The sequence below is a fragment of the Sparus aurata genome, chromosome 2 (assembly GCF_900880675.1).
Source record: "Sparus aurata chromosome 2, fSpaAur1.1, whole genome shotgun sequence".
In the NCBI taxonomy this organism is placed as follows: domain Eukaryota; kingdom Metazoa; phylum Chordata; class Actinopteri; order Spariformes; family Sparidae; genus Sparus; species Sparus aurata.
Window position 1 is genome coordinate 19,820,365 of NC_044188.1, and position 13,190 is coordinate 19,833,554.

General features: G+C 40.0%; 1 protein-coding gene across 4 annotated transcripts in view; it reads right to left on the reverse strand.

Annotated features, from left to right (window-relative positions):
- Positions 1–13,190, reverse strand: part of grm5b (glutamate receptor, metabotropic 5b) — a 70,035-nt gene that overhangs the window by 40,959 nt on the left and 15,886 nt on the right. For all 4 annotated transcript variants that reach the window (XM_030398400.1, XM_030398430.1, XM_030398419.1 and 1 more), the window contains exons 5-6: positions 11,212–11,286; positions 10,582–10,756 (exon numbers count right to left, since the gene is read on the reverse strand). In XM_030398400.1, the coding sequence (XP_030254260.1) occupies positions 10,582–10,756; positions 11,212–11,286 (250 nt within the window). The remainder of the gene's footprint in view (positions 1–10,581; positions 10,757–11,211; positions 11,287–13,190) is intronic.

Below are 13,190 nucleotides of genomic sequence, written 5' to 3' on the forward strand. Positions count from 1 at the left end.
AATGAAGAGCAAACATCAGAGCTTATTTCCATACCTATGAGATCCTTGTTGTCATTCATTAATGTTCACTCGATATCAGCGTAAGACAAAGTGCAGTCAAACTAATGTACAGAGCATTTGCATATCTCAAAAATTGAACAGAAAAACAAAGGTGAAACCCTTTAGATTCCTCTGTGGATTATCATAATGACTATAAAAAGGATTATTTTTGTGTTTATGTGTGCTTGTGAGTGAGTGTGTGTTTGAGAATGCTGAGCCACTGGGCTGACGTAACAGTCCGTTTAATCTCACAGTGTAGATCTCAGAAAATGAGCAGCAAAATGCCGAACTGAGAACTCACAACAGACAAACCGCGCGGACAACTCAGTTTGTTGTACCAACACACATTTATAAACACACACAAATTCACACAAGGACAGATATATAATTACTCCGGGTAACCTTCTCACCAGCTCCCTTTCCTACTGTCTCTCTGTCTTTTCTGTCCATCTGTCTGTCTATCTCCCCCTCCTATCCTCTCTAATTCCCAGCACTTTTCTCATTGGAGTGCTGTAAGAGGATAAGGCCTTTCCCCGGGAGAGCAATAAGAGGATGAATATGTGTTTATAGGTATGTTTGTGTGTCAACCAATGCTCAAGTGCGTGTGTCTATGCATACAGAGGCATTTTTTTGTATGTTTACATGTCAGTAAGCCAATGTGAAACAGAATACAGGTGCATATAATTGTATACTTGTGTATGTGTGAGTGATTTGTGTGCGAGAATGCATGTGTCTACATTATCTGCACGTGTGTCTGTGTGTTTGCCCATAGGTCTGCCCTACATATGGAAAACCCCCTTATCGCCCACCATGAGATTCTGAGATTTGGAATACCATTCCTGTGTATTCCTCTTTTGTGTTTGAATATCTCTGTTTTTCCCTCCCCTCTGACTGCAGAGTGATCACTAGCAGTCATTAATCAGAGAGAAAAAAGATGAAGAGGATATGCATATGCAGCACCAGAACTGCCTAATTGTGGAAACATTCTAAAGCAGCCTGTTTTATATTGATTCACTCAGAAGGATGGAATCAGAAAGAACTGCAATCATCGGGGAGTTTTTAAACCAAGAAACAGCTGATCACAGCAGTCAGTCCATCATTTCATCTGCGGACATTAAGATGAGCAACTGGAGATCCAGGAGATGCTAGCGTCTCCTCGGTCTCTGTGGCTGTTTGGTTGTGTCAGCTTGTTGTTGTGTCGGCAAGCTAAGAACGGTCGCTACTTTCAAGTTAAAAGCCCCCGCTAAGAACCCAGTTCTAAACTGCAATGGGGTGCAATGTAAAGCTCTTATTTTGAAGTCAAATTCGTTGTCATTGTTCACAGCCCAACTTCGAGCTTCACGTCACGTCACATGTTTACGCCCACCTCAGAGGCAGCTTTTGGAAAAGGTGGAATATTACGCCTCCGTTTTAGAAAGACAGGCCGGCACATTGCCGTCCTTACCTTGGAGCAAATGTGCCGCCTTTTCTATCTAAAAAGGGCTACTGATCAGTAAATGAGTGGGTAGACAGGTCCAAGTCAAACATTAATATCAGTGTTCTCCTAATTTTCAGAATGAACTTAAAAGAGAAAAGCACCTGCTAAATAAATATTTGTCTTGAGAGTAGCAAGAGGTAAGGCAAGCAAGTTTACAAATACATAATCTGATGTTAAAACAGATATATTCATTTAGACACCCCAGTGTTTCGTTCTGTTGCGAAAAATAACCTGCACCCAATTTGCCATAAATCAGTGACCAGTACTTGAGTCAACTTCTCCTTGTTGAGAAGAATATAAAACTGAAACTATGAACGGAGGGGGAAGATTCATGTCTTTGATTCAAGTTTTTCTTGTTTTAATATCATTCTCATTTGTATTCTATTCATATATTTAGTGAATACATAAATACAGTATACAGTTATATACAACTCAAATCGAATAATTATTTATATGGTATTTGTGCAGCTGCAGGCTCTCATCAGTATGGCTTGACAAAAAAGAAGCTGTCTGCTGTAAAAATGCCTAAACTCAAATCTCAAAACTGTTATGCCAAAATTGTTGTTGATTGTTGTTTATTCAAATGACTGAGCAACAGGGAAGCTGTTGTCCTGGATGTCTCTTTAAGTCTTTCCACTCCTCTCAAATAAACATTCATGAGCTGACCTTCCTTATTCAATGTGGAGACCCGAAAGGAAACAATAAAGAAAGGGGCAGGAAGACAGAGAAGGAGGAAGAGTAGAGATGGAGTGCAGTGGACAGATACTGAGAGAGATACGGAGAAAGAAAGGAAAAGACCTGTGAGCGAAATAAAGAATTCTTTGATATTGGGTAGTTTCAGTTCAGCAGCCTTTTGATCGACTGTCTTAGAGGACTTTACCCAAACTGACAACAGAAAATGTAAGCCAACGTGGAGTTTCATTGCACTTTCAAGTGTGAAGACATAAACCAGCTGACAGAGTTCTTTGATATGTGGTTGACACTTCTGACACCACGGAAGAAAGAGATCCAAGGGACATTGCTTTATGAATTCCATTCTTTGTCAAACTCACAGGGAAAAAAAGGCATTGATACAACAAAAGAATGCCACTAACAATGACAAAAAACTGTTTCATGAAAAAATATTTGAAATACCAAATCCAATGAAAGGTGGCAGGATATCTGTCGTATAACTAAAGAGTTTTACTTATTTATTTATAATATTAAGTAAAGCTCTTTTTTTTAACTCAGGATAAGGTTTTGATTAAAGTTGGCATTAGCCTGATGTATAAAGAGTTCACTTGGTCCTCAGTTTTGTGTACAAATGCTAAAAAATGTAGATTCCAAATAGTGGAGATCTTAACAAAGAGGAAACAAGGTCAGGAGTACGAAGATCAAAAAAAAATTGATTTAAAATATATGACCACCATATATCTATTATATTGAGCAGTCATTTGCCAATTGGAGGGTCAGTGGTTCAGTGGTTTGCTCTCGTGGCTCTTCCATTGGTATGTGGATTCGTATGAATGGTTGTGACTCCCGATGAGCAGGTGGCACCGTAAATGGTAGCCTTTGCCACTAGTGTATGAATGACTAAATACTGACTTGTGAGTTGGAGTGGGCATTAAGACTAGTAAAGCACTATATAAATACAGGCCATTTGTCCATGAAATATGCTTTGGATCAAACAGTGAGTAAAACATTACAACTTCAAATGGATATAGACGGAAAGAGCTATAGACCACTGTGGGTAGCCCAACAGAACAGGTGAACCGCCGGAGCGAGTCGAGTGCGAGTCGAGGAGCAATTAACTCAGAGCTCACTGCAGCTACAACTACAGAGGCGAAAACATTACTTTAGAAGAAAATGTTAAGTTGTACCAGCTCTGCCGTACTGGAAAATGTTTACGGGAGCTGTACTTTTCTGTTGGCTGACAAAATAATCACGAATTGGAGACTGCACTGAGTTGCAGAAGCTATTGAAATAGAGGCTAGCTCGGATTTGACACTAGGACTATAGCTCTCTTTAGATCAGTCACCAGTATTTTCTGCTAAAATGAATCTGAGAACCCACAAATGATATCACATTTGAAAGACAGATGGCTAAATAATTGCACGGAGGAATAGAGATCTCCTCAGAAAAGCTAAGCATGGTGTAGATTAGTGATTCGGCTTCCAGAAATCCAAACATTCCCTGAAAAGAAGGAGATTAACTCGGTCTCAAAGCTAGATGCCCCTGTTCAGACTACTGGGAACTCGAAACAAGATTTGAGTGATTAATACCGACTTCAAATGTTGGATTTCTAAACCCAGTTTAAACACATTTGGACTGTTTACTCACATTTCAGCAACAGTTTCAAGAACATGCAGTATGTGCGTACATGCGTGTGTGTTCGGTTGATGCAGCTCCCTGAGGGAGCCTCCAAAGAGAATCCATTTATTGATCTCAGAATGAGACCGCACCATAGGGAGAGCATTCACTCACTACACTTAAACAGGCGCAGACAGTCACTCTCTTTCACACATACCCCCCCACACACCTGCATACATGCACAGTGCCTCACATTTGTATAACTGACATGTCAGCAGAGACACAACGATGATGTCGCATCACACGCTTACAAAAGGAACCATGAAAAACATTTTTTTCTTAATCCTCCATCTCCCTCCCTTTTTTTTATCTATCCATCTTTCTTCCCCTTCATATTCCCCTGTGTTTAATTAATGGCAGTCTTTTATTGCAAAGTTATGAAAGTAAAGAGCAAAATTAATTTCCATCATTCCACCAATTAAATTGCACAAAGAAGCTCTTGTTTTAATCAAGGGTAAATTAACATGTTATGAGCAAGCATTACACAGCCCCGTGTCAGCTCACAGACAAAAAAAAAACCTTATTTGCGTGCGATGTACAGTATGTGTCAGTGTCTTTGTGTGTGCTCATGTAAATTTGTGCGCTTGTGTTGATACATCCCAAACCCAGCGGTGATTCATAAATTACTCTCCTACTGCGTGGGATTTGCTTTTCATGTCTGGCAAGAAATCTTTTATTACCATCTGAAACACACGCACACACATACACACACTGACACACAATACCTGTCCTCTCTGCTCTGCTCTCAACTGCTAATCTTTCCTCTCTCCAATCTTCTCCCTTCTTTTCCGTACCTCGCCTCTTTGCATCTTTCCTTCCCCTCTTCGCTCCGTTTCCCTGTTCTGCCCTCACCATGTCTTTGATCTCATCTCAGAACCATGCCGGTGTACAGTCCACTAAAAATCAATTTTTAGGATGTGCTGCTTTTAGACATCTTGAGCCGCTCTGATGTTTTTGCCACAAGGTGCCGTTTAACCCCTCTTTACAATTTCTTTCAATTTAAAACCACAAGGATGCAGACAGCTGTGGTGTTAAGTGGGACACTGCGGGGGTCTGACCTCTGTTAAACGATCAGTTCAGGGTCTCTGTTCTCATATATCACATTTTAACTCTCTGACAAAACCACAAGCGTCTGCATTCAGAGAGGGACACAGTGACAGAGAGTGAGAGACAGTGAGATAAAAACATATGAGCGAGGGAAAGGAACAGACTGATAAGAAAGGAAAAAGAGCATTAAGAATGAAGGAGAGTCTGACACAGATGAGAAATGTAACAAAACAAAAGAGTTATGGGACACAAGAGGGCAGTGGGGTCATTGGATATTAGCTGTTCAGGCTCTGAAACGTCCATTAGCCTTATCAGTAAGCTCTTCTTCTGACAGTGCTGAGTGTTGTTAATGGCGCTCTCACAATATGACAGAAAAACCTGACAGCCACACACAAATATATAGATGCACCCACGCATGCACAGAGCCATTCACATAAACACATGCGCATGCGCCACATATCACCCCAGCTGCTATGCTGGATTCATCCAAATATGGTAGGGGATATTTCCATGGCAACAGCAGGCAGAAGGGGTGCAGACTTTTGCTGGATGATCTCCGGAGAGAGTCTGCTTTTTGACTTTTGATTCAAACTATTCTCTTTCAATTCATTCAACTGTACAGGCATTTCATCAGCACCAGTTAAAATATCTCGGCTCATGAAAACACACTGAATTTAGCCTTGATTACATGTTGGCTGCCATGGAAAATGCAACTTCATTGCTTCAACTGTAAGGTTGCAAAACTTGCCTACATTGGTTTTAACCAATCCCGTTGTCATATAATGTTTTAGCTGTTTTTTAGCAACATGGGTCTCCTCAGCAAGGATGTTCACAGTACACAGGATATTTCCCTGTAATCTGTTGCAAAACAGCTGCAGGTGTGAAATCTATGACGCAGTGGACATCCAGAAACAGGCGAAAATCGAGAGAGTGACTCTGTGACAAACATTTCCAACTGTATAGACCATAAAATACAGAGATGTTAGTGCTGTGAAGTCAACCAAATGATAAGCTATAGCTTTTATCACTGACTGCCTTACAGAGCTTGAAATTGTATAGGGAGGAAGGACAGTGCATCAGTAGATTTTGTGTGAGCACGTGTGTACAAGAAGTTAAAAAACATTTTAAGCTCTGCTGCCTAACACAATTAGCCATACATCTATACATTTGCTAACACATGCAAATCTTTCTTTCTTTCTGTAATATGTCTTTTAGAGGAATTAGGAGTTTGGTAAATGGTAATTCACAAACTAAGGGCTGACCTCACGGTGGGTGTATACTTGTTTTCGACAAATACGATATGTATCTTGTTGGGTAACTCTGCATGGCTGAAATGGGATGTAACATTTTACAATTGCTGGCTGACACAGATGTATTTGCGTCATTGATTAGACCTCATCTGAACTTGAGAAAGGAGAGTCTGTTTCACTTAATGACGGATAAAAGAGGCTATGTGGCATTTGGCTCTAGATATTTATTTCAAGCCAGCTATTCATTAATGGTTCTGTAGCCTGCTGGCACCATGAGAAATTATAGGACAGAAGCAATCAATACATTCAGGCTCCAAAACCAGCCTCAGTGTGTGTGTGTGTGTGTGTGTGTGTGTGTGAGTGACATAGTTTTCTTATGATGTGGTAGTTAGCCCTAGGACCTGCTGTGGGTTTTTAGGATTATTTCTAGAAGAACATAAAAAATCTAAAACTAGAACCTGAGTGCCTGCTCAGGGCAATTTCATGTAAATAGACCGGACTGACAGTATTTCTCGCTCTGAAGCCTCCTCTACACTAAATAATCTTTATACAGTATATTTTATATATCATGTTAATTTTAATGTAGTATCATGTTAACTGAGGGTATATTTATACATAATTCGCAAGTGACAAAAGTGCCCAGTAACTCAGTAAAAGTACATATACTGAACAAACAAGATCAAGTTATCGGGTTATTAAAATGTCATATCTTGAAATTATGCAAGTACTTTGTCATGTAGGTCTTGTACAGAAAAGAGAAGAGGATTTTGTTTTGTCAAAAGGTGTACAGTAAATGTGTTCCTCATGAGCACACTATGAAAGGATGTAAAAAGTATCAAGATCAAAGAAATTCACAAACTGGGGACCAGAAATCATCAGAGAGTGACTAATTCAAAAAATTAGAAGCCGGCAAGTGTTAATGAATTTTCGTTTATCTGATTAACCCGGTAAGAGAGGAGATTCAGGACATGTGATGCCTTGCTTTGTGTGTATTTAATGAAGCTTATCTGCAGTAAATCATGTTGTACTTGATGGGAGAATATAGAGTTTGGTCTACCATGGAGCCAGTGCATCTCTCGTATGAGATATTTTGAAGGTTAGATGCAAGAGGAACAAGAACGTGACCTTGTTTGTCTGGGAGACATCACACCTTATCTCCCCAGCTGCTCAATACAACCGTTCCACTATGACTGTAGGGCGAAAAAGAGAAACCTCTGCACACAGAGAAGCCTGTGACCCTGAGCATGACCTCAGCGTAGCTTTGCTTCCTGGGTGAGCAGAGAGGTAGGTCTATATTGATAAATGTAGGACAATATTAGCAGCGATAATACAGACAGACGTCAGAAAAAAATCTGACATTCACCTTTAATTACTGTTGGCATCCAGCTCACAGCACATCTCAATTTAATGATCATACATTTCTCCCACAACATTTAAATTAGTAGAAATGTAATCAGGAGATCTACAGAGCTTGTGGTATTCTACTCCATTAATGACCATATCTGCCCTAGGTAACTGAATAATCGTCTGTGTGCTCTTGTGGTAATGTAATTATCCTGGTGTTAAACGAGTGTCTGCCCAACTGGGCTAATCAGAAGTTCCTTCCACAGACCTCCTGTGAGCAGGGCACCCACCCGTGACCATCTCTAATTTACAGCTACAGTCCGTTTATGATGCTGACGCTAACGAAGGCTGATATTCAATTAACCCACCTAATCAAAACAGACTGGCCGCTGACGAAGGAGTACAAGATGTGCTGCAAAAAATATCAATTTTAAGAAACCATTAAGGTCTAAATTCAGCCTTAGAAAACTACTTTCTTCACACAAGTGGAAAGTCAAATGATGTGAGAGCTGTAGTCGATGTAAATTCCTTTTCACTTAGTTCACAAAGTTTGAAGTGACAACTTACTATAAACATTAAATAAGGGAGAATGCTCTACTGGTATCAATATGGTGCATGATTGAAGGAAACTGTTGTACTAAGTTCATTTAATTTGGCTGTAAGTGATGTTAGGATAACTTCTTAGATTTAATATCAAATAAATAACACTTTTCTAGGTGGTTGTTGTTGTTAAAATGGAACAAATCACAAATGGCTGTGCCAATTTTCTAGTCAGTGTGGTGAACAATAAATGGTCTTGTCATCCTTCCTATCTTTTATTTATTTAGCTGTATATGTTTTCCCCTTTTTTCATCCAAATTGGGAATGTCCACTTTCCCCTGAACTGCAGTCCTCAGAGGAGTTAAGACAGCCATGTGCTACACCAGCTGACTCATTTTGTACCTGACAGCAATGAGCTTCACAAGAGAGAGGTTCCTGCTTTACCCCTGATCCTACCTCCATGCAGGTGCTTTGAATAACAAGTAAGAGAAACATGACAAACCAGCGACAAGGTTAAGAACCTGCCAAAAACCACAAATTGGGTTTACTGGAATGCACAGAGTTGAACCCCAGGTCTCTGCAGCAGTGAATGAGAATTTTTCACCCCTCTAACTCTGACTGAGTATGACAATTGTTTTGACTTTTATCCACTTCCACACACTCCCATTTAGGAGCTTCCATATATTTCTACTGCGAACCATTGAGCTGCTCCACTGGACCAGTTGGAGGTTAAGTGTTTTGCTCAAAGGCACATTCACAGTAATTGTTAGAGGTGGGGAGAGCACTGTAGTGGGTTTTTCCTCGGTTTTGTAGCTTTGGGCCAGGACTCTAAATAGATGGGCTCCTGAGTAATATTATTTAGACTGACACTAACCCCAACACCCTCTGTATCATATATAGCCACAACTTAAAAACAACTTAACCCATGACAGGATATCAACATTATGACTTAAGCTCATCCATTCTGATCGGATCTTTCTTTCCCTTCTTCCACTTCCATCTCTAATGGCAAGACAAATCAAATCAACAGGAAGTACAGCATTTTCAGTACGGTTTTAGACTTTACCTCACTCGCAGCAGGATGACGATGATGATGATGTAGATGAAGATGATGATGTATAAGATGAGCTTGGTGATAATAAGCATCATGGTGGTGATGGCAACAAAACTGCTATGATATAGTTACACAGCGCAGTTCACTGGGGGGGAGAGTAGAATAGAATTAAATAGAATTAGATTTATGGCTTTTGAATGGTAAACACGTGAGAAGCTTCTCAAAGCATTATTCATCATATGTATATTACACAGTTGACATGGAAACCAGAACTCAATAAGCTGAGAGGCATCTTTCATACACACACATGCATACATGCACACACACACATACATATCCGCAGATGTATATTAAAACAGTTCATTTGGTGAACTGTTCAAGTGAACTGTAGGAGGAATTCATATAAGTGAGAACGAAGCATAATGTGAAAACCACCTCCAAAATTCAAAACAGCACGTGGGTCTGTGTGTGTTTTTGTGAACGTCTATTGTTATTTGGATGTACAGTCTATGAGCACCATTCAGTAGGCTTCATGCTTTGTTATATGCAGAAAACTAATCTACCATTTTACAGAGGCACAGCCAACACGGCAAATATCTCAAACTTCTTTCACTAACAAGTCACAGAGTTCAAAATTAACTGGCCAAATTAACATGTTTGAAAAGGAGTCTTAAAAAGAATGCGGAGTCCTGGCTGCCACTGTAATTACCAGGGTGTGCTGGAATAAACACTCTAGAAACTAAACTGATCAAAAAGACGAAATGTCTGGATCTGTCTAACTCAGCTGAGCTAATTACAATGTTTGGTCTATTAGATGTGTTACCCATTTGCATAATGGCAATTCATTTTTAAAAATTCCACAAAATTAGGAAATAACGTGTCAGTTGGGAAATGTTTGAGGCAAATGGCTCAATCAGTCACAATCATCTGGGGAAGTGTGCAGGATAACGTGGAAAATGTTGGAGAACTTAAGCAGCTCTAGATTCACATTTTATGCAAAGAACTTGGTTACATAAAGTTTTGAGTAGATCTTTACTAGCTGAGCTTATTTTAACATTAATAGCTCTGCATTTATCATCATCAATGGCTCGTTAAGAGGGTTACGCTCACGCAGAGCCACTGCTTTGCCTCTCCATCTGCCCTCCAAAACATCCAGTGACTGAAATCCCCAAGATCACATATTTTGAATATAGTTGCCTGGCTATAAATATCATGGAACACGCTAGTTACAAAACAGATTTTTTTTTCAGTGGATTCCGTTATACTGATCCGATCATATCCATTAACTGGGCAACATTCACTGGCAAAGAGTAAACAGAGGAAATCAAGGACCCATTGATAAATCTCCATTATATTACTTCAGTAAGTAACTTGTCCAACATGTAATCAGAGAGAAGTTGTTGGGGGAAACCCTAAATTTCCCTCATATAGGGCAACCTACCACTACGCAACATAATGTGCCACAAGTGATCTCCACTGACCTGCCGATGAGTAGGAACTCTCCAACCAGTCCCTGGCGTCTCATGGCCATGAGGATGTTGCGGACAGTCATGCCTTCGCAGAAACATGCCACCACCCTGGCCTTAGGTAGGTGGGCCATCAGTCTCTCCAGCAGCCGGTCGAAGCTCTGCTCTCCAGCATTGCTCCAGATTTTGCCTGGGGACAGCGTGACAGACACATGCAGATGTGGTTTGTGATGGTTGTAATACGTTTGCATCGCTCTTGCATCATGTGTTGTGAGGTGTTGGCTGTCTTTTGTTTCTTGTCACAGTTTCTCTACTTTATTACTTATGTTATTCAGTTCTCCTAAAGTGTCATCCACCTGACACCGCAGTGTGAAATGTGTCACAGGGTAATAAAACAACAGGCCGACCTTTATTGTAAAATGTACTGCATCTTTAAAGGATGTCTGCAACCTGAGACAGCTTTTAAATTCATAACTGTCGACACCATGGTGTCCTTGTTTTAGTGCTGCTTATTGCTGTTTAAGTGAAAATGTTAACAAACCCTTGAGTACAGTAATGTTTGTAATGTTTTAGATTATTATAACTGCAATGTTTTAGATTATCATTGCTTAGTTTACTGTAGTTATCTTGACCTGTGTATCTTACCAGAGTGGGCGATACAGATGCCCTCTTTGGCCGCCATGTCCTTGAATGCTTCCATCCCACTTTCACCATAGTTGCCTGTAAATCAGGATGACACAATTAAGTTAATTCTGTTTTGTTTTGAATTGACTCACACTAATGATTGAAGAGCAGAGGAACATGGATATCTGTGTGTAAAGACAGATACATGAAATCACATACAGTATAATGGAAGATGTGCATAATGATAGTTCTTATTGTCTCAGTTCAAGTCACGACTTGTGTAAACCAAAAAAGGATACATGCCATCACAAATGATGTCATTCTACCACAGAGACGATGATTTTGGTGTAAAAAATGACCGTTAACGACTTGATCCCTGCTGATTTCAAAACATGCTCACTGCGATACCTTGCCTGCTATCGTGTGCCTCACAAAAAGCTCAAATTTATGTCAGAGAAAGCGTCTCCCTACTGTGGCACCCATTTCTTTGCCAGAAAAAGTGGGTGACCTGGAATTTATGCTAATGAAGGGTTGTACACACTGGCAAAGAATATGATAGGATTCCCCTCTTTAATTTCCCTTCCTCTCCCTTTTATCTCTTTCCCTTCTCTGTGTTGATTGAAGAAAAGATCAAAATTCTCTCTTTCTGTCCCTTTTTACCAGTGTTTCTCTCTTCTCTCAATCAATGAGCTTGTTATATCTTCTAATGCCTCCTCCTTTTTACTGAGCGTGTTGTCATTATTACAATGCAGTCTAATTAGGCATCATTGATCTGTGCTCTAGTTTAACTGATGAAGCACACGAAGAGGTCAAAAAAGAGGAGAAAAAAGTGCAAGAGACAGATTGAGAAAATGAGAGAGATAAAAGATGGCAAATGATGGTGGGAAAGAGCACACAGAGAGCAAAGGGGAAAGAAAGGGAGAGGAAAAATGTACACTGAAAGTAGAAGAGGTCCCACAATCCCTGACTGCTGCTGTATCTCAGTGTGTGTGTGTGTGTGTGTGTGTGTGTGTGTGTGTGTGTGTGTGTGTGTGTGTGTGTGTGTGTGTGTGTGCGTGTGTGTGTGTGTGTCGAGTAGTCAGGCCCATGATGAGCGTGGTGGAGCGAAGTGTAAAGTCCTGTAATTAGTGTCTCAGTGAGAGGAGTGGGAGACAGATGGTACAGACCATCCTTCCCCTCATTCCCCTCACACACACATACACACACACTCATGCACGCACACACATTCATACTGTTACCATCATCAAAATCGATAAAGCTTGTAACCTACTTCGCTCTGGTCTCAACTGGGATTTATGTGTGAGACATCTCTCTCTCTCTCGCTCTCTCTCCCGCTCACTCAGTAAGCCCATCATATGTCTCTCTACCACCCTGTTTCTGTCTCTCACTCTCTGAAACACTCTCCATGCTACTTTACATTACTATCACACTCTCTCACATTAATACACCTTTGCTCCAATCACTCCCAAACAAAAACCCAGCCACCCCCACACACACACATATTCCTCAGCTTTAGATCAAAATCCAAACAGAAAGGAGTCAGTCTGCACCCACAGAGTATTGTGATTTCACAGGATACTCTCCTGAAAATCCATATTGAAATTTGCAGATAAGCCTATTTGTCACTATTTTGAGAAAAGTGAATATGAAACATCATATCGCAATCATGTCATTATTGCATCATGGGTACTTATTCAATGCTAGAACAGATATTGAGGTAATTCATTGCATGCCAAAATACCACAACAATGAATATATGTATATATGTATATATATATATATATATATATATATATATATATATAGAGAGAGAGAGAGAGAGAGAGAGAGAGAGAGAGAGAGAGAGAGAAATATATATATACATATAAATATATATATATATATAGAAATAAACCAAAATCATAAAATCAGCACCTGTTTGATTAAATACAGAATGAGTAACTGCAAAGCAGAGTGAAAATGAACAAAGAGCCTACTCTCAGGATTAATAGCTAGCTATT